The sequence below is a fragment of the Somniosus microcephalus genome, chromosome 12 (genome assembly GCF_052327205.1).
Source record: "Somniosus microcephalus isolate GS21.2 chromosome 12, FLI_Smic_1.0, whole genome shotgun sequence".
Lineage (NCBI taxonomy): Eukaryota > Metazoa > Chordata > Chondrichthyes > Squaliformes > Somniosidae > Somniosus > Somniosus microcephalus.
The window spans coordinates 49051041-49071245 of NC_140998.1; the positions used below are offsets into that span (position 1 = coordinate 49051041).

A 20205-nucleotide genomic window follows, 5' to 3' on the forward strand; every position below is an offset into this window, starting at 1 on the left:
TTCTTGCCCCGCCCCCTCCAGACAACCTTCCCAGCGTCGTGACGCCACTCGATTGACGTCGGCCTCGGCCGCTCAGAAACTGCCGGCGGCGTGACGTTTCGCCTCGATTGGCACCGCAAACCAACCAGTCAGCGGGCGCTTCCGCCACCCGACGTCGGCGGCGCGCGGCGATCTTCACCAATCGGCGAGCTCTTCAGGGGCGGGACGGATGGCGTTCCCCCCGCCCACATCCCCTCCTCCCCCCACTCCCTCACTGGTCTGACCACAACCCCATGTTGGAAATGGAGGCGGCCCATCGCGACTGACACAAAAGGAAGAAGAACACAATAGAGGGGGAAAAAATACCACATCACACAAGAACGGAGGCAGAAGCGAGGGAAAGGGCAGGAGGGGGGGAAAGAAAAGCAAGTCTGCTCGAGGAATGTGACAGTTTAAAACAAAAGAATTGTAAATGATATAATTTTTTTGGGGGGGTGTGTGTGATCCCGAACACACGCCGCCGGTCAGCCGGAATTTAATGGACGCTTGAAGTGAGCGAGGAGACGAGAGCGGGCCCCCCGACTCCACGGACTCGACACAAGCCTGGGGTTGCTCCGGCATCGAGCTCGCTTGTGCGACACCCCCCCTCCAGAGCAGCAGGAGCCGGAGAGGCCGCCGGCGGAGGGGAGAGGGGGCCCGCCCCATCGTTGCCAGCCGGCCGGCCGTGCGGCTCTTTTTTTGGGGGGGGGAAGGAAGCTGCTGTGTGTGTGTCTGTGTGGTTTTAACGCCGCCGCCGCTCCTCCGGAGGTGACTCGGCCCCGGCTCGGGAAAGGGATATGTCCTCGCCCACCGTCACCACCCCCGTGGAGAAAGTAGACGGGTTTTCTCGCAAGTCCGTTCGGAAGGCCAAGCAGAAGCGATCACAGAGCTCGTCGCAGTACAAGATCCAAGGCAAAGCCGTCGACTTAAATCCCCTGCCTCAGCTCAAAGGTAAGGGCCGGAGAGCCGGGCCCCTCCTCCAGCAGCAGCCGCTGCAGCATTATTTCGCCTTTGCATTTATTTCTCTGTTCCCACTTCTTCAGGCAGCTTGCGAAAGAGGGTGGCCTGAGCTAGTCCAGGTCGCTAGAAACACCGGTAGATAAATAGTTGCGGGTAGATAAACTCAGTAGTTTATAGTTGCAGATAGATAAACTCAAAGCAGTTTATGGCTGACGAGCGGTCCCAATCTTCAACAGCCGATTTCATCTGGGAAATTAACTTTTTTTAAGGTGCTGGAGAGGCTTCTTTAATTCAATGTAAGGAGGATAACTGGCGTGTAGTTTAAGTTGGGTGTAAATATCCAACCTGGTCATTTAAACGTCAGTTGGAAGAGGACTAGGCGTCTGCATCGGTGCCTCTCCCCTTCACTATATACTTTTTATATGTGTCAGGTATTTGGCCCGACCTGAAACCTCTCACGAGATTGTTCTTTTGCAAGTTTTCTCTGCGGTGGTGAGTTTTGACTCTTGGATCACCTGTAAAGGGCAAGATTGTCCTCCCCTCCTGTCCTGGTGGCCCAGCTACAGTAGGTGCGCCATTGTGTGGTTGCTAGGCTGACAGTGACTTCACAGTCCATTCCCTGTTGCTGAAGTAAGAGGTCTCTAGAGGCGCTGACGTTTGTATCTGTTTCCTTGTGGGGTGCCAGTGTTAAGTAAATGGTTTACGGATAGCTTTAATTTGATTATTGACATTTTGAGTTGTGTGTACCTGTAACATTTAACTAAATCTCATTGATCAGGTGAGTTATTATGCTGTTATCAGTGTGCTACACCCACAGGTGAGCATGGGTATTGTAATGGTCTTCCAAAGGCTGTATGTTGCCAAATCTGTTGCGGTTTGCCTCCCAAGTCTAAGATAAACTATAGCTAGCTGAAAATTACAACTTTCAAAATGATGGGAGCTGGAGTTCTACAGTAGGATTGATGGTTATTGCAGTTTCCTGCTGTTGGTCCTCCTGTGAGTGAGGTCTACAGTCCTCACACCCAGGATTATTTCAGGGAAGGTCAAGTAAGGGTCAGAAAGATAAGCCATACTATGTTAGAGTACATGCTGTAATACAGTATATATAATATGTGGCTGATGGATGCCACACACATTTTCTTAAGATTGCTAGCGGTACTCTGACAGAAATGCTAAAGATTTTGCAGATGTGATTGTTAAAATAAATTACTCATGCTGATTGGACAAGTACTGTTCTACAGTTGGTTCTATTTTACTTGTAATTGGGTTGAAATGGTGTTTGGAAGTGTGCTCTACAACATGTTACTAGGTATTACAATACTTTACAGTTTAATCACTTATTTAGGATACTAGTATAGACATGAATATTAATGATAATGGAGACAGGTTTGGCTGTCGCAGTTTTGATAGAAATTGTTCTATAACTCTTGTTTGAATTGCTGTTTTATAGTGGCAATGTAACTTTTTTACAGGAGGCAGCTTGGATATATAGTCAGTCATTCTCAGTTTATTTACTGGGCTGGAATATAAAACTTGTGTATAAAGGGAAGAAAATGATTTTACCCTTCCCCAGAGTGTCTTTCATAAAGACACTGACTTTTGCTGGGGTTCAGTTCCACAGGTGCTGGTAGTCCTTCAGTATCTTGTCTAAAGGGCCATTCTTCACTGCCTAATGGTGATTGTTAGTAACCTATTCATTGGCGGGAGATCATGACAACCAAGCCGAATGCTGTCCTCGCGCACACTTTCTGGTTGGGTGGGGGGGGGGGGGGTGGTCACTGGATAATGATCAAGAGTATGAACCTGGTTGATTTTTTTTTTTGCTTCGCCATTCCTTCTCGTCTCTGAAGCCCAACTGCTACCATTATTGAGATCAGCTATCTCAGCACAGACTGGTGATCGGACCTGGGACCATCTCGGTTCTGTATAGCTCACAAGTGCTCTGCAGTGGCTTTACCCAGGAAACAGATTTTTCAAAGTGAAAAAACATTAGCAGAAAACAATGCAAAATAAATGTAATAAGCACGCTTACTGGAAATGTATTAATTGGAATAGGATTTTCCCCTTGCAGGCCACTTGCTAACATACACTTTTTTAGCAGGAGTGCAGTACAGTTTGAACTTGAAAATCCACAAGTGCTGTTACTAGAGCTTTGTAATCAGTCCTTTGGAAACCTTACTCCAGTGGGGTTAGTTAGACAACATCAGTGTTATTTTCTTTCTTTCAGCCCCTTCCTAAAAGTTGCACACCTTGTTGTCTTGTGCTGATTTTAGGCCCAATTGGTCCAGTTGTTGGCAGAAGAAGTTAATGAAGACCTCTCTGAAGTAGAAGGCATATTTCAACTGAGTGGTTCAATTGACTGCTAAATCATAAGAGTGCAATTTGAGCAATTTATGTCCAACACCTGAATCCTGAAATTGTTACTGCTTTAAATTCGCCAAGATATTATTGACAATAATATATGCACAGTAGTTTTTCTTAATACAGTTAGTTGCTATTTAAAGAATCCATTTAGCATCTGAAAAGACTAATGTCCATATTGTGTAATGCTGTTCCAATTAGGGATGACGTGGACAATGTGACAATGTACCCATCCTTCATTATAAATACAATTATACTATACACTTTGCATGCTGTCACTGTGCAGTATTGAAATAATTTTACCAGAGCATTGAAAGAAATGTCACTTGCTTTCCTCCTTAGTTTTTCAAACTATCACACCTTGTAATTGTTTTGTTTTCGATGTTGCTGTACCGTGAAAAGTCATACGATTATGTTCCTGTCTCCAGTCATCATTTTTCTTGGCAAAGCATATTCATATTACTGGGATATTTTAGGTGAAGGACAAAGGACCGCAGTACAGATCAGCACCAAGGTTGAAAATCATGAGACACAAAATGAGGTATATCGAGAGTTAGTGATTACGACAAGCCTATACCTGTAGGTTGTAGGAGGGAGGTAAGTAGTGATTAGGTGATGCCAAGCCTGGAAGGTTGAAGTGGCACTGGGGCCTTGTTGTATTGACCTCACTGTGCACCAGCGGAGATTAGCTAACTCGGCACAGACCAGAAGTGAAACCTGGAACTTTGCTGGTTTGCATGGCTGAGATACTCAATGGATAAACCCGCTTAAGGCCATCGGGAGAACCAGTGTTGAACCTTCCACCTTTCCTGCAAGAAGGATACATTTTCTGGTACTGAGCGTCAATCTGGCATTGTGGAATTATTTTAATGTATTGTGATGTCTCTGCTCTTCTGGGAATTGCTTGATAGTCACTTTGCCTTAGTTAACATGCCATAGTAGTTGGGGTGTGGTTGATCATAAGATTACTTTTTGCGAAGTTATATTTTACCAACAGATTTAATATAAAATCACTTTAATCCTAGAGGTTGTCTCTTTAGAAACATAGAAACATAGAAGATAGGAGCAGGAGTAGGCCATTCGGCCCTCGAGCCATTTAATGAGATCATGGCTGATCATCCAAATTCAGTACCCTGTCCCTGCTTTGTCCCCATATCCCTTGATCTCTTTAGTCTTAAGAAATATATCTAACTCTTGAATATATTTAATGAATTGGTCTCAACTGCCTTGTGTGGTAGAGAATTCCACAGGTTCACCACTCTCTGGGTGAAGAAATTCCTCCTCATCTCTGTCCTAAATGGCTTACCCCTTATCCTTAGACTGTGACCCCTGGTTCTGGACTCCCCTGCCATCGGGAACATCTTTCCTGCATCTAGTCTGTCTAGTCCTGTTAGAATTTTATAAGTTTCAATGAGATCCCCTCTCATTCTTCTAAACTCTAGCGAATATAAGCCTAATCGACCCAATCTCTCCTCATACTTCATTCCTGCCATCCCAGGTATCAGTCTGGTGAATCTTTGCTACACTCCCTCCATGGCAAGAACATCCTTCCTCAGATAAGGTGACCAAAACTGCACACACTACTCAAGGTGTGGTCTCACCAAGGCCCTGTACAACTGCAGCAAGACATCCTTGCTCCTGTACTCGAATCCTCTCGCTATAAAGGCCAACATACCATTTGCCTTCTTAACCGCCTGCTGCACCTGCATGCTTACCTTCAGTGACTGGTGCACAAGGACACCCAGGTCTCGTTGCACTTCCCCTTTTCCCAATCTATTGCCATTCAGATAATCTGTCTTCCTATTTTTGCCACCGAAGTGGATAACCTCGCCATACAATGTTTTATGGTATCAGTGTTCTGTCTCTAATTGTGTTGTATATGAGGATATTCCTATAGCCTTGGTCAGGGCACATCTGAAGACCTGCATTCAGTTCTGGGCACTGCACCTCAGGAAGGATATATTGTCCTTTAGAGGGGGGTAGAGTGTAGATAATGGGGCTCAGAGGGTTAAATTATGAGGACAGGTTGCATAAACTTGGCTTGTATTCCCTTGCATGTAGAAGATTGAGGGGTGATCTGATCGAGGTGTTTAAAATATTAAGCGGACTTGATAGGGTAGGTGCGGAGAGGCTATTTCATCTGGTGGGGGAATCGAGAACAAGGGGATATAAACTTAAAATTAGAACTAGGTTATTCAGGAGTGAAATCAGGAAGCACTTTTTCCACGCAAAGGGTAGTAGAAATCAGCAACTCTTTTTCCCCCCCCCCCCCCAAAAGACTGTGGACAATTGGGAGCTTTCAAGACTGAGCTAGATAGATTTTTGTTAGGTACGGGTTAGGGAAATGGAGCAAAGGCAGGTAAATTGTGGTGCAGATCAGTAAAGATCTAATTGAATGGCGGAGCAGGTATGAGGGGCTGAATTGCCTACTCCTGTGCCTTGTGTTTCTGTGTTTGTTGTTGGTCTGCAAAAACCCATCAAATATTAACAATTGTTAGACTCGGTACCCTGTTCTTGGGACTAGGGACTCGGCCCTGTTCCTGGGACTAGGGACAGGGTCACTGGCAAGGCTTGGAAGCTAAGCAGCGCCAGGCCTGGTTAGTACCTGGAGGGGTGACCATCAGGGAAGACCAGGTGCAGAAGGTCACGGAAGGAGCCCCGGGAGGGGCGGCTGGTGAGCAGGCCCGGGTGTTGGGCTGAAGATTGTCGGACAGGAGGAATGGTGGAAATGGAATGGCGCGCACAGACGCAGCGGCTTTGCTTCTCCCAGGACGGTGCTATTTACGTTTAATGTTAAATGCTATTTGTACTGGACTCATAGCTTGCAAGATCACATTTCGTTGTTCATGTACTTGTGCATTGTACAATGACAAAGTTGAATTATTATATATCTTTTTTCTTGCTGTCACCTAGACTTTAGAGGATAGTGAAAGGCAATTAAACTGATTAAACATTGTGTTCTTAACTGTTGGGATACCCCTTTGACATTTCAGGAAGTTTATTTTCTGGTACAGAATGAAATCTGTTTGTTCAGAGAGGAGGCTTGATTTATTGTAAACTATAATCACACTGGCAGATGAGGAAGCAGTCATATTTTTTCTTCCCTCCGCTCTCTGCAGAAATACTAAAAAGTAAAGGATTTTGGGGGTTTTGGAGACAAAGGTTAGTTAACTGACCAAGTGGGTCATTAAGCTTGTCTGACTTCATCTGTTCAAATAGTTTCGATTTGATAATAGCACTCCGTTACGGTAGAAACGTTCCAAAAATGAAATTTGTCTTTTAGCTTCAAAACCAGAAGTCATTCATCTTTTACATAGGCATCATTAAGGGTTCAATCATGCAAGTAAGCAGCCCTTCAGCGTGGAGCCCTATGCTGGCAAAGCAACTCCATCTGCAAGCTGTGTTCAATTACCTATCACAATTAAATTCTTCCTTTCTCAGTTGCAAGTGAAGTACTTGCAGGCACACTGATCAAATGAACACAGTGATGGCAAATTCTTCCTCATTCCCCATTCCAACATCGGCGACTGCTCTCCAGCCACCATGCCTTGCCCTCTGGTAGTCCTTTCTCCATAATTCTCAGCCTTCCCAGCTCCCTCCTTGCTTCCAAATGCCAAACAACTCTAACTGTCCTTTCTGTCCCCCAACTCCTCATTTCCTCCTCCTCAGTGGCTACTTTTTCCTCTACTGTGATGTATTTCTATATCATGCAATATCATCAAATAGACAAAATGGTATTTATTTCTCTCTGGTTCGCTCCAGAAGCATGGGGCAGATGCTGGCAGCTTCCCGATACCTCACCCATGTGTGAGGTAATGCATATCAGCAGGCTATTTGACTGTGGCAGGATCACAGACCAGTTTTCACATTGTGCATATATACGCACACTTTCTAGCAGGAGTCACTTAATAGCAATAAGCAGGTGGAACTCGCGATTATTTTCCGCTCACTTCAATGAGGCCAGTTTTTAAAAAGTTGTTTTCTCTCTCAGGACTTGGATGACACTGGAAAGGTTGCATTTATCATCCAACCCTAGTTGTCCAGGTTGCAATTTGTTTTCTCTCTACAACTGACTAGCATGCAGGGCCACCTCGGAGGGCTCTAGGAATCAGCCATGTAATGTACACAAGAATCGTGTGTAGGTCAGACTGGGTAGGAGTAGGAGTTTCACTTCCCTGAAGAACATGTACCAGTTTGGTTTTTACAACAATCTGACCGCTCTCGTGCTCATATTTTCATGTGCTAGACACAAACTACCAAATTTATTGAATTCCAAATTCACAACTTGCCATGGTGGGATTTGAACTGATTTGCTAGTCCAGTACTATAACCATTACTGTAGATGCAAATGTCGAAGTGGCTGTAATCAGCTAATAACACAGACTGAAGATGAACAAGAGATCCCCCCTAGTCTTTTTGGCTTGTTATCATACCATGTGGTCCCCCCCCCCCCCCCCCCCATGTCATGAGTGGAGATACCTACAGCAGTTTTGGCTTTAGCCTGTGGAATAATAAATTCAGTTGTGACAATCGCCACGGGAAAGATGTATAATATTGCAAATTATATGCGTAATGGTATGGACCTGTCGCAGTAAAGAAATTAACTACAAATCAATAACGTGAGGGAATCAAAAAGCCAGCATCAGCTTGCCCACCGTTGTTGCTTTTGATGTAGCCTGCTTCATTTTAAGGTTGGGTTGCTGTATTGATTTGCAAGTAATTTCCTGATTAGTTTTCAGATCTAAAATAAAAAGCTACTTAGTGTATTTTTGCCTTTCATGCATTTTAAAAGTAGTCTCAATGGGTGGGGGAGGGGGGGGTCATGTGATTTTAGCATTAATTCGGCTGGTGATCGAGTTTTAAAATAATGAAAAGCGTAATGGTAACTGAATTTATTAATACTTGTGGTTTCAAATACAGTATCACGTTCTGATGCTTAAAATTATCTGACACAATTGTCGGTCATGTGCTGTTCTTTGGCACGTTCTTCATAAATATTCTTGTTCTAGAGCATTTCCTCATTAACCGCATTGAAATGCCAAACACGTGCTTAATTACAATAACATCTTCAACAAGAAAGAAACAAACTGAAGGGGGTTCCCAGTTTGGTACATGGCAGTAACCAAATTGGGTTTTCCAGCAGCACTGTCCAAGCGTAGATTATCTTGGGTTACCGCAAGTAATCAACGGAAAAGATAATTGGAAATGTTATTGGTACAGAAGCTTTAGAATCTTTTTATATTTGACTTAAAATAGCGCTTGCTCTTCAAAACATGTCATCTTTGCTGAATTTGCTTGTGTTGATGCTCCATCAATAGTGCTTGCATACTGTAATGTGAGATATTTAGCAACCAGCTACTCAAGGTTGGATTTATTTGAAGAAACTAACATCAAGTATATTTTTATTTTTGGGCTTTTTTAAAATCACTTTTATTTTTTTATTTTATATAAATAAAGAGTTAATGATGCTAATAGAAGTGGATGGAATGCTGTCATGAGCAAACAAGTAACATGTTTATTTGAAAAGTGATTTGTAATTTTCACATTTTGCATCCATTATTTGTAACCTTGTACGGAAATGTTTACAAAGGATAGGACTATGGAGGAAAAAAAGTGTTTTATTTGTGTGTTCTATTTTCAATCTCTCTGCTCACATAGGTTTTGACTCGTGCTGGGTGACTGTTCCATAGGCAAGGATAATACCTTGCCCAGCGAGGGTCGTGGTGGCTGAGCCTAATCCTCAGTCAGTGTTCACATGTATTTATATCTCAGTAGTGGTCACAGATGGAGTGGGAACCCTGAATGAATTTCTCAACCTCTACCCTCCCCACCCCGCCTCCAAATCTGTTTTACATTCAACATCACCTAGAATCGACAGCAAAGAAACAGACCATTTGGCCCAACTGGTCTATGCCAGTGTCTATACTCTACATGAGCCTCCTCGCACTCTCATTACCTCTTCCACCCTGCCCCATATCCGTCATATATACATCAAGTCTCCCCTTAAATTCTTCAGTGCAGCCTGCTTTAACCACTCCATGTGGCAGCGAGTTTCACATTCTCACCACTCGCTAAAGAAATTCCTCTGGAATTCTTTTATTGATCTGTTGATGGCTATCTTATATTTATACTCCCTTATTCTGGACTTGCCCGCCAGTGAACACAGTTTATCCACAACCACCCTATCAAACCCCTTCATATGCTTAAACACCTCTATTGGGTCTCCACTTGGTATTTCCCTGAGAAAAGAGTCCCATGCTGCTCAATTTTTCCTGATAGTTGCATCCTCTCAATTCTGGTAACATCCTTGTAAATCTTTTCTGCGCTTTCTCCAGTACTTCAATATCCTATTTGTAGTATGGCGACCAGAACTGCACACAGTACTCCAAGTGTGATCTAATCAAGGTTCTACATATATTTAACATTAATTCCCTGCTTTTGATTTCTATTCTCTTCGTCTTGAAATAAATTTGTTTGCATGCATGTTGTTCGCTGGCACAGAAGTGTATTTAGATAGGTTGGGCTCTGTTGATTTTTAAAGTTAGATCAGTCTGCTAGCTTTATCAGTCACCTGTGTAGCTGTGGCCCATCATGGTTGGTGTTACAGGAGCCTATTTGGTGAAAATTCCTGAACACTTTAACACACTGGGTTAGTGTAGTATTATGCAAATAAGCTAGCTTTCTGAGGTAAGCTTTGTGTAAGAATGTGCTCAGTACAGAAATTGTAACCACTAGCCCATGAGAGGGTTGGCTTGTGAAACTTTATATTAAACTGATTATAAGCTAGTCAATTGATATCATAATTTCCTAATTGAGAGTGCACTAAACTGCCAGATTTCCCTTGCAGAGTGAAATCCAGATTTATAAGATTAATTTTGATGTGTGCTGAGTAATTTGCAGCTGCACTGCATTTTAGGTAGATGTTGGTTCCAACAGCAAAATTCGGGTCGGGGGCTTCCCGCGGGTGCAAGCCCCCGACCTACACTTACTTAGCGCGCCGGCAGTTGACCTCTTGGCCTGCCTGGAATTCCTCTCCGAGGCCTGTCCCAGAGGCCGGCGCGCTATGCTGGCGTGTCCCAGGGGCGTAGTTAGTGCGATGCTTCCCCTGGGATCACGTGAGCAACAGGCAGCCAATCGGAGCAGGGAATGCTCCATTCATAAGTCTTGACAGATAGACCTGTCAAAACGTATAAATGCTGAGGCTGTAAAACTGTATTTACCTTCAAATACATTTTTTAAAAAATCACACGTTGTAAATAAACTATAAATGACATTAAATAACTATTTTAAACAAAAATTTAAATTTTTGAAAAAATAATTTTATAAAAAAACGGGGCTAAAAATAAACTTACCTTGCTTTAAAGTATTTAAAAGCAAAAAACCTGTGGAAAAAATGTTTTCATTTAAAATAATTGACCACTTACCTTTGAAAATGAAGTCCTTACGGCTGCTTTTTACATTTCTAAAATGTACAGACTTACCCGCATGTTAAAACCTGTATATAAAAAAGAAGAAAAAAAAGGAAGTTCAATGCACACGTGCAGACTCCCACACGCATGCATTCGACCTCTGAACCCCTTGGTTCAGAGGATCAGCAGCGCCGGTTTCCCACGCATGCGTAGTGCATGCAAGATTCCGGCACTTCCATCGGGTCCACACGTGAGTACTCCGTCCGTACTCACGCGTTGGGACCCGAATTTCTGGGCCATTAAGGAAAAGCCCAACTCAAGAATACTTGTTTCATTTGAATTAAGATTCTTGAGGTTTTCTAAGTGCTCTTTGCTAGTGTACCTATGGCCCCTCCTTAAATGAAGCAATACAAACCTCACAAATAGTACTCATCCTAGAGACAGTAACATTTTGTATAGCACAGAAAATTGCACGGTAGTACAGGTTTCTGTTTCTACTGTACAGTTGGTTTGTGCAGTTGACTATTAGTGAATGATTCTAAGTATAGTGCACTCATTGCATGTACAGTTGCCTTCCACAATTTAAAAAAAACAACTAATTATTGTCTATGCTCAAGGCGATGTACTTTAGTTTAAAAAAAAAGAAACATTTAAAAAGTGCTGTTTTCTATTTATAGTACTAGGATTATTTTGAGGACAGAAGTTTTCGATTGTGATATTTGTAGCCTTAAATAGTTGGGTTAAAGGCTGCTAAACCATAATCTTAAGAATATTGGATTTGAATGAGTGCAAGCTTGACTGTTGATTAGAAATTAAAACAAATTTATCAGTAACGTCATTGTGGAATTACTGTAAGCATGCTCTGAACAGGTAATTTAGACCCTCTACTACATAAGAGAATATTGTAATTAGACAGTGAAAGGTGAGAAAGATAACAGCATGAGTCCATTTAATGTAACAGCACTATGCAAAATATCAAATAGTTAATGGAATACCATTTCTAATGGAGACTTACAGGAAAGTTCTGATTGCTAATGATGCAGGAATACATTATTTGTGTATTATATCTGTTCATCCTGCTGTCCTTTAGGTGTTCTGCAACAAATTAAGTATGTGTTCTCTTTCTCCCCCCCCCCCCCCAAAACAACATTGCTTCCAATTTTCTTGTTTCTTGGCAGTGGTAAGTTATACTGGGGTAAGGTGCCACTGTTGGCTGCCTTCTGATACCAAGTGAGCATTCTTCACGTGTAAGCCTAGTGACTGAGTGTTTTCAGGCTATTCAACTTTGGGGGCACAACAATGAGCCCAATCTTGGCCTTGCCCATTGTCCATGTGTGCATTTTCCACCAGGGGTTACTAGATATTAATCAGGAATGCGAGACCTGGCAAGGATTTGGTTTCCTTGCACCCCAGCTGAGATGTAACTAATTTAACACATGCTCCTGGTTTGTATGGCTCACTGCCACGCAGGATGGTGCCTTTATCCATCGGGGGAATGTGAAGATGTGTTCAGTGGGCAGTTCCTTTAACTCGTTTTGGAACTCCACATATATAGATTACATGGAATATTTGTTGTATCTTAAGTGGGGTAACATGACGTATGAATGATATTGGAGCTAGTTATAAGCAGCTGTGTGCAATGTTAAAAGTATTGCATGCCTTTTTATCAAAATATTATAAATGTATGTTGATTGGTAAAATAAGATTTCAGTTGCCCCACTCTGATGTGCAAAAATATTGTGGAGATAGTGTTGGCAAAATTTAGTTTCTTGTAAAAAGATTACAAATTCCACCATCACTGACATGAATGGAATTTTACAGAAAGGTGCGATGAGTATCTCACACAGCATATTGGTCTGGTTTCGAGTTGCTCACTTTAATTTGTGGGCATGAAAGCTGCTCCTCATGCTTGTGAATTCAAGCCAGGAACAAACTGTCACGACTGATTTGTTTACTCTTTCTATTGCATCTTTGATACTACAATTATCAGAAGACATCCATCCAGTTTTAGACTTTAGACTCCCCACTGAAATGTACAATACACTTTTTTAGCTTTTGCAATATTTAGTTTTGCTCATAGTTCCGCTCAGCATTAGAAATGACCAGTTATCAGATATTAGGTATGTACGTGACCAGAAAAGACCTTTGTGGGTGGTCCCAAAGTAGATCTTTCATTATCATTAAAAGTAGTATTACTGGAGAAGTAGAATGATGCAACTGTCTTCTATGTAATAAATGAGAGAATAACTGATGACCGGGAGTATGAACATCATCTACACTCTGTAAATATATTAGGGTTGAACACACTCCCAAACCATTTATTTTATAGTGTAGGTTTTATTCTCAATGAATTATTGAGCTTTGCAATTCATGTTTTGCTGCTGGATGATTGCATCTTTCATGTACTGTTATGTAAACTAAGTTTTGCTTTGCATTACGCGACTGGAAAAGTGTTAACAAAAGAGTCATTACGGCACTGAAGGAGGCCATTCGGCCCATCGAGTCCATGCCGGCTCTCTGTAGAGCAATCTAGTCAGTCCCATTCCCCCGCTCTATCCCCATAGCCCTGCAAGTTTATTTCCCTCAAGTGCCTATCCAATTTTATTTTGAAATTTGAAATCATTGAACCTCCCCGCTTCCACCACCCTCGTCGACAGCGCGTTCCAGGTCATCGCCACTCGCTGCGTAAAAAAGTTCTTCCTCGCATTCCCCCTGTATCTCTTGCCCAAAACCGTAAATCTGTGTCCCCTAGTCCTTGTACCATCAGCTAATGGGAGCAGCCTTTCTCTCTCTACCTTGTCCAAACCCGTCATAATCTTGTACACCTCTATCAAATCTCCCCTCAACCTCCTTTGCTCCAAGGAGAACAATCCCAGCTTCTCCAACCTAACCTTGTAGCTAAAATCCCCCATCCCTGGATCCATTCTGGTAAATCTCCTCTGCACCCTCTCGAGGACCTTCACACCTTCCTAAAGTGTGGTGACCAGAACTGGACGCAATACTCCAGTTGTGGCCTAACCAGAGCTTTATAAAGGTTCAGCATAACTTCCCTGCTTTTGTACTCAATACCTCTATTTATGAAGCCCAAGATCCCATATGCTTTGCTAACTACTCTCTCAATATGTCCTGCCACCTTCAAAGATCTATGCACATGAACCCTCTGTCCCTGCACACTCTTTGGAACTGTGCCATTAAGTCTTCCTGGCCCTTCTGACAAAATGCATCACCTCACACTTCTGTATTAAATTCCATCTACCACTTATCTGCCCATTTTGCTAGCCTATCTATGTCCTGTTGCAGTTGATTGGTATCGTCATCACTGTTTGCCACACCTTTAAGTTTGGTATGCTCAGCAAATTTTGAAATTTTACTCTATATTCCAATATCAAGTCATTTTTTATTATATATAGGTCCTAGCTCTAACCCTTGGGGAACACCACTGACTACATCTTCCAGAGTGAAAAACAACCATTTACCACAACTTGCTGTTTTCTGTCTTTAAGCCAATTTCTTATCCAAGCTGACATTGACCCTCCTATTCCATGAACCTCGATTTTGTTAACCCAGCCTTTTATGTGGTACTTTGTCAAATGCTTTCTTAAAATCCATATAGACAACATTCACTGCATTCCCTTCATCAACCTTCTCTGTTACTTCATCAAAAAATTCATTCCGATTAGTCAAACACAATCTGCCTTTTACAAATCTGTGTTGGTGCTCTTTAATTAACTTAAACCTCTCCAAGTGCCTGTTAATTTTTTCCCTGATTATTGTTTCTAAAACCTTATCCACCACTGATGTTAAACTGTAGCCTGTAGTTATTAGGATTGTCCTTACACCCTTTCTTGAACAAGGGTGTCACATTTGCCACTTTCCAATCCTCTGGCACCTCCCCCCTATCTAGGGAAGATTGGAAGATTATGGAAAGCCCTTCCGCTATCTCCACCCCCACTGCCCTTAGCAACCTCTGATACAAGCCAGGCGACTTATCCACCCTGAGCATATCCAGCCTTTCCAGTACATCCTGCCTATCAATTTTCACCCCGTCCATTACCTCTACCATCTCCACTTCTATTGATATTTTGTCAACACACTCTACCTTAATGAGTACTTTGAATTGGTATTTACTAAGTATTCTAGCCTTGCCCTGCGCCTCTAAGCATATATCACCTTCTTTGTCCCGAATAGGCCCCACCCCGCCTCTTACTACCCACTTACTACTGTATTTATATGCTGGTAGAAGATTTTTGGGTTCCCTTTTATGTTAACTGCCATTCTATTCTCATATTCTCTTTTTACCAGTCTTATTTTCCTCTTAACTTCCCCTCTCAACTTGTTGTATTTGGCCTGGTTCTCACTTGAAGAATTCACCTGACATGCATCATACACTTTTTTTTTGTTTCATCATATTCTCTCTCCCCCTTGTCAGCCAAGGAGCTCTGGCTTTGGTTCCCCTACCTTTCCCTCTTGCTGGAATGTACCTAGCCTGTACCTGAAACATCTCCTTTTAATATCACCCATTGTTCCATTACAGTTTTTCCTGTCAATCTTTGGTTCCATTTTACCCTGGCTTATTCCCCCCTCATCCCATTGAAGCCTCTTCCAATTTAGAAGTTCTACTCTAGATTGTTCCTTGCTCTTCTCCATTACTAATCTAAACCTTATGATACGATGATCACTCTTACCCAAATGTTCTCCCACAGACACTTGGTCGACCTGGCCCATCTCATTCCCCAGAACCAGATCCAGCAATGCCTCCTTCCTAGTTGGGCCGAGAACATACTGGTCAAAGAAGTTCTCCTTAACACGTTTCAGAAATTCCTCCCCCTCCTTTCCCTTTACTCTAACATTATTCTAATCGATATTTGGGTAATTAATATCACCACTCTATAGTTCTTGCACATCTGTGATTTCCCTGCAGATTTGCTCCTCTATATCTCTCTATTTTGGAGGCCTATCGAATACCCCCGATAGCATGATCATACCATTTTTGCTTCTCCACTCTAACCAAATGGATTCTGTCCTTGCCCCCTCAAGGACATCCTTTCTTTCCAATACTACAATGTCTTCCCCAATCAGTATTGCCAGCCCACCTCCTTTTTCCTTCCCTATCTTTTCTAAACCGCTTGAATCCGTGAATATTAAGCCCCCAGTCCGCACCATTTTTAAGCCACGTTTCCGTTATTGCCACTACAACATATTCACACATGGCTAATTATCCTTGTAATATTTCCAAGTTTGCTGATGACACAAAACTAGGTGGAGTTGTGAGGAGGATGCAAAGAGGCTTCAAGGCAATTTAGACAAGTTGAGTGAGTGGGCAAATAAATGGCAGATGCAGTATAACGTGGATAAATGTGAAGCTATCCACTTCGGTAGGAAAAACAGAAAGGCAGAGTATTATTTAAATGGTGATAGATTGGGAAATGTTGATGTACAGAGGGACCTGGGTGTCGTTGTACACCAGTCACTGAAAGCAAACATGCAGGTGCAGCAAGCAGTTAGGAAGGCAAATGGTATGTTGGCCTTCATTGCAAGAGGATTTGAGTACAGGAGCAAGGATGTCTTACTACAGTTATACAAGCCTTGGTGAGACCACACCTGGAGTAACGTGTGCAGTTTTGGTCTCTTTACCCAAGAAAGGATATACTTGCCATAGAGGGAGTGCAGTGAAGGTTCACCAGACTGATTCCTGGGATGGGGGGGGATTGTTGTATGAGGAGAGATTGGGTCGACTAGGCCTGTATTCACTAGAGTTTAGAAGAATGAGAGGGGATCTCATTGAAATGTATAAAATTCTGACAGGGCTAGACAGACTGGATGCAGGGAGGATGTTTCCCCTGGCTGGGGGCTCTAGAACGAGGGGTCACAGTTTCAGGATACAGGGTAGGACATTTAGGACTGAAATGAGGAGGAATTTCTTCACCCAGAGAGTGGTGAACCTGTGGAATTCTCTGCCACAGAGGGCGGTGGAGGCCAGTTCATTAAATATATTCAAAAAAGAGTTGGATATATTTCTTAAGGCTAAAGGGATCAAGGGATATGGGGAGAAGGCAGGGACAGGGTACTGAACTTGCATGATCAGCCATGATCTCATTGAATGGCGGAGCAGGCTCGAAGGGCCGAATGGCCTACTCCTGCTCCTATCTTCTATGTTTTTAAGAAACTGGTCTAATAAAAGGCAAACACTGTTCAGTGGGGGGAAAAAAGGTAAAATAATTAGATTTAAGTGAGAAACCAAATTGGGGCATTATGCTAAATAAAGCATACAGGTAGGAAAAGAATTTGGGGTTGTTGTGGACAAGATACCGTTTGAGTGTAAAAACCTAAGTAAGATGTTGGGTTGCCTGAGCAGAAGCATAGAATATAAACCAAGCGATGATACTATTTAAGGCACTGGTTAGACCCTAGCTGGGGTAATGTGTACAATACTAGTCACCAAACCATAAAGGTTTTTAGATGTCATCATGACTCAGTGGTTGTACACTCACCTGATTCAGCAGGTTGTGTTCAAGCCCCATCCAGACATAATCTAGTGCTGCACTGTCAGAGGTGTTGCCTTTTAGATGCGACATTAAACTGAGACCCGTCTGCCCTTGGGTAGACATGAGAGATCCCAATGGCGCTATTCGAAGTAGAGCAGGGGAGCTCGCTATGTCCTGGCCAACATTTATCCCTCTACCGATACCATTTGAAACAGATGATCTGGTCATTTAATTAGTTGCTGTTTGTAGGACCTTGCTGTGTGCACTTTGGCTGCCGTATTGCCCTATGTCACAACAGTGACTACACTTCAAAAATACTTCACTGGCTGTGAAGTGCTTTGGGATGTCCTTAACAAAGATGATTTTGTATCTCCAGAATCTAAATTGAGGAAAAGTTAAAGTTATGCATGTACGTATCCTAACAGAAATTTTCAAAACTAAGAAGAGGTTTGATAACGTTGATAAATTAATCACACTGATGAAGGGGTCAACAACTAGGATACATAATTTTGAAATTAATTCAGATAGAACTATGTTCACAAAGGGTAATCGACACATGGAATACATTTCTGAGGAAGGCTTTGCAAGGACATTGTTTCAATGGATCCAAGGAACTGATTTAAAAAAAACGAACTCCATGTGTTTCTGGAGAAAGAAGTATCTGGTGAGAAGATGGAAAGTTAGGATTGAATGAATCATACATCTTGAGTTCTTAAACCTGAGATCCCATTCCACCCTTGGATAAAATCCATTATGAAAGTTGTTTCACTTTATACCATTTACTTATCTCATTTGATAGGATGAGAGAATTATGACAGTTATGATAATCATGTGACAGGAAGACGGATTTGCCAGAAGATAATTCTTTGCTCACTAGGATATGGATTACTGCGTGTGTATGTGGCCTTCTCAGCCCACAAACAGTGCCATGGGAGACTCGCTAGCATATTTTTGTAATCTAAGTAGGGAAAAATACAATTATGTAATCAGTGCTAAGAAAAATAAGTTAATGCTTTTATTAAAGTTCTAAGGCTGGTCTTCTAGCAGCAATTTTCTATCATGGGTGATATTTTGAATTAGTTAATGGTGCTTGTGAGCAAGTATGTACTGTGGGGAATTGGTAAAAGTAGTAACTAGCCAAGGAGTTGGAATAGGTCAAAGGCTTTTAATGTTGGTTGTAGGTTTAAGAGTTTACTGAGTAGTAGCAGCATCTGAAATGGGTGAAGTGATTTGGGATGGAATTCCACATGAGCCTGAGGATAGAGTTAATCAGATGTGTATTGAAATCCAATCACCTGAATTGCCCGATGTAATGGATGGCATGGCCACGTTTGAGGGGCCAAATGACAGCTGGTGACCAAGTTTTGTATTGACTGAAGTTGAATTGCAAGTGTTTGTCCATTTTTGATCTAAATTGCAGTAACACAATCTAATTTATTTAGGTGTGTATTTTTTGGCATGGGGAATTGAGAGAAAGATTGTCACTTTAGTTGGTTATGTTTGGAATTTGAACTTTTGATTTGACTTTGTAAAGATCAGACTGCTGTGGTATGGTGAAAGTAATTAAGCGAAGAGGCTGCTATCTTAAACACACAATTGTTGGACTGAGAAACAAAGCTTGACAATTATTTAGTTACTGTAAGTCATTGAGACAAGTTTCTCCCGACCAATAAGAGTGAGCAAAGTACAAACATTGCTCCATAAACTTAGATCCTCATTTACTGTGTAACAGTAACTTGGAAGACTGTAGTTGCAACTGGCTGCTGAGGCCATGGGAAATGGTTGTAAGTGATGCTGTGATACTAAATACATATTTTGGTTCTGTCTTCACAAAGGAGGACACAAATAACCTCCCAGAGATGCCGGGGAACATAGGGTCTGATGAAAGGGTGGAACTGAAATAAATCAGTATTTGTAGGGAAATGGTGTTAGGGAAATTGATGGGGCTGAAGGCTGATAAATCCCCAGGGCCTGATAATCTACATCCTAGGGTACTTAAGGAAGTGGCCCTAGAAATAGTAGATGCTTTGTTGATCATCTTCCAGCATTCGATGGAATCTGGAACAGTACCCATGGATTGGAGGGTAGCTAATGTTACCCCACTATTCAAAAAAGATGGTAGAGAGAAAACGGGGAATTACAGACCGGTAAGCCTGACATCGGTAGTGGGGAAAATGCTGGAGTCCATTATAAAAGATGTAATAGAGCACTTGGAAAAGAGTGACAGGATCGGACAAAGTCAACATGGATTCACAAAAGGTAAATCGTGCTTGACTAATCTACTGGAATTTTTTGAGGATGTAACTGGTAAAATAGATAAGGGAGAACCAGTGGCTGTGGTGTATCTGGACTTTCAGAAGGCCTTCGATAAGGTCCCGCATAAGAGATTAGCGTGTAAAGTTAAGGCACATGGGATTGGGGGCAAGGTATTGACTTGGATAGAGAACTGGTTGGCAGACAGAAAGCAAAGAGTTGGAATAAACAGGTCTTTTTCCGAATGGCAGGCAGTGACTAGTGGGGTACCGCAGGGATCGGTCCTTGGACCCCAGCTATTCACAATATATATAAATGATCTGGACAAGGGAACTAGATGTAATATCTCCGAATTTGCAGACGACACAAAGCTGGGTGGGTGTGTGTGCTATGAGGAGGATGTCGAGAAACTCCAGGATGATTTGGACATGTTGGGTGATTGGGCAGAAACATGGCAGATGCAATATAACGTGGATAAATGTGAGGTTATCCACTTTGGTGGCAAAAACAGGATGGCAGATTATTATCTAAATGGCAGTAGATTGGGAGAAGGGGGAGTGCAACGAGACCTGGGTGTCCTTGTGCACCAGTCGCTGAAGGTAAGCATGCAGGTGCAGCAGGCGGTTAAGAAGGCAAATGTTATGTTGGCCTTCGTAGCGAGAGGGTTTGAGTACAGGAACAAGGATGTCTTGCTGCAGTTGTACAGGGCCTTGGTGAGA

At 42.4% G+C, this 20205-nt stretch overlaps 1 protein-coding gene across 1 annotated transcript in view; it reads left to right on the forward strand.

Moving 5' to 3' along the window:
• Nucleotides 1-239: 239 nt before the first annotated feature.
• Nucleotides 240-20205, forward strand: part of ppp2r5eb (protein phosphatase 2, regulatory subunit B', epsilon isoform b) — a 123429-nt gene continuing 103463 nt past the window's right edge. Inside the window, 1 exon segment of the mRNA XM_086002820.1 lies at nt 240-969. Coding sequence (XP_085858946.1) covers nt 816-969 — 154 coding nt within the window. The 5' untranslated portion in view covers nt 240-815.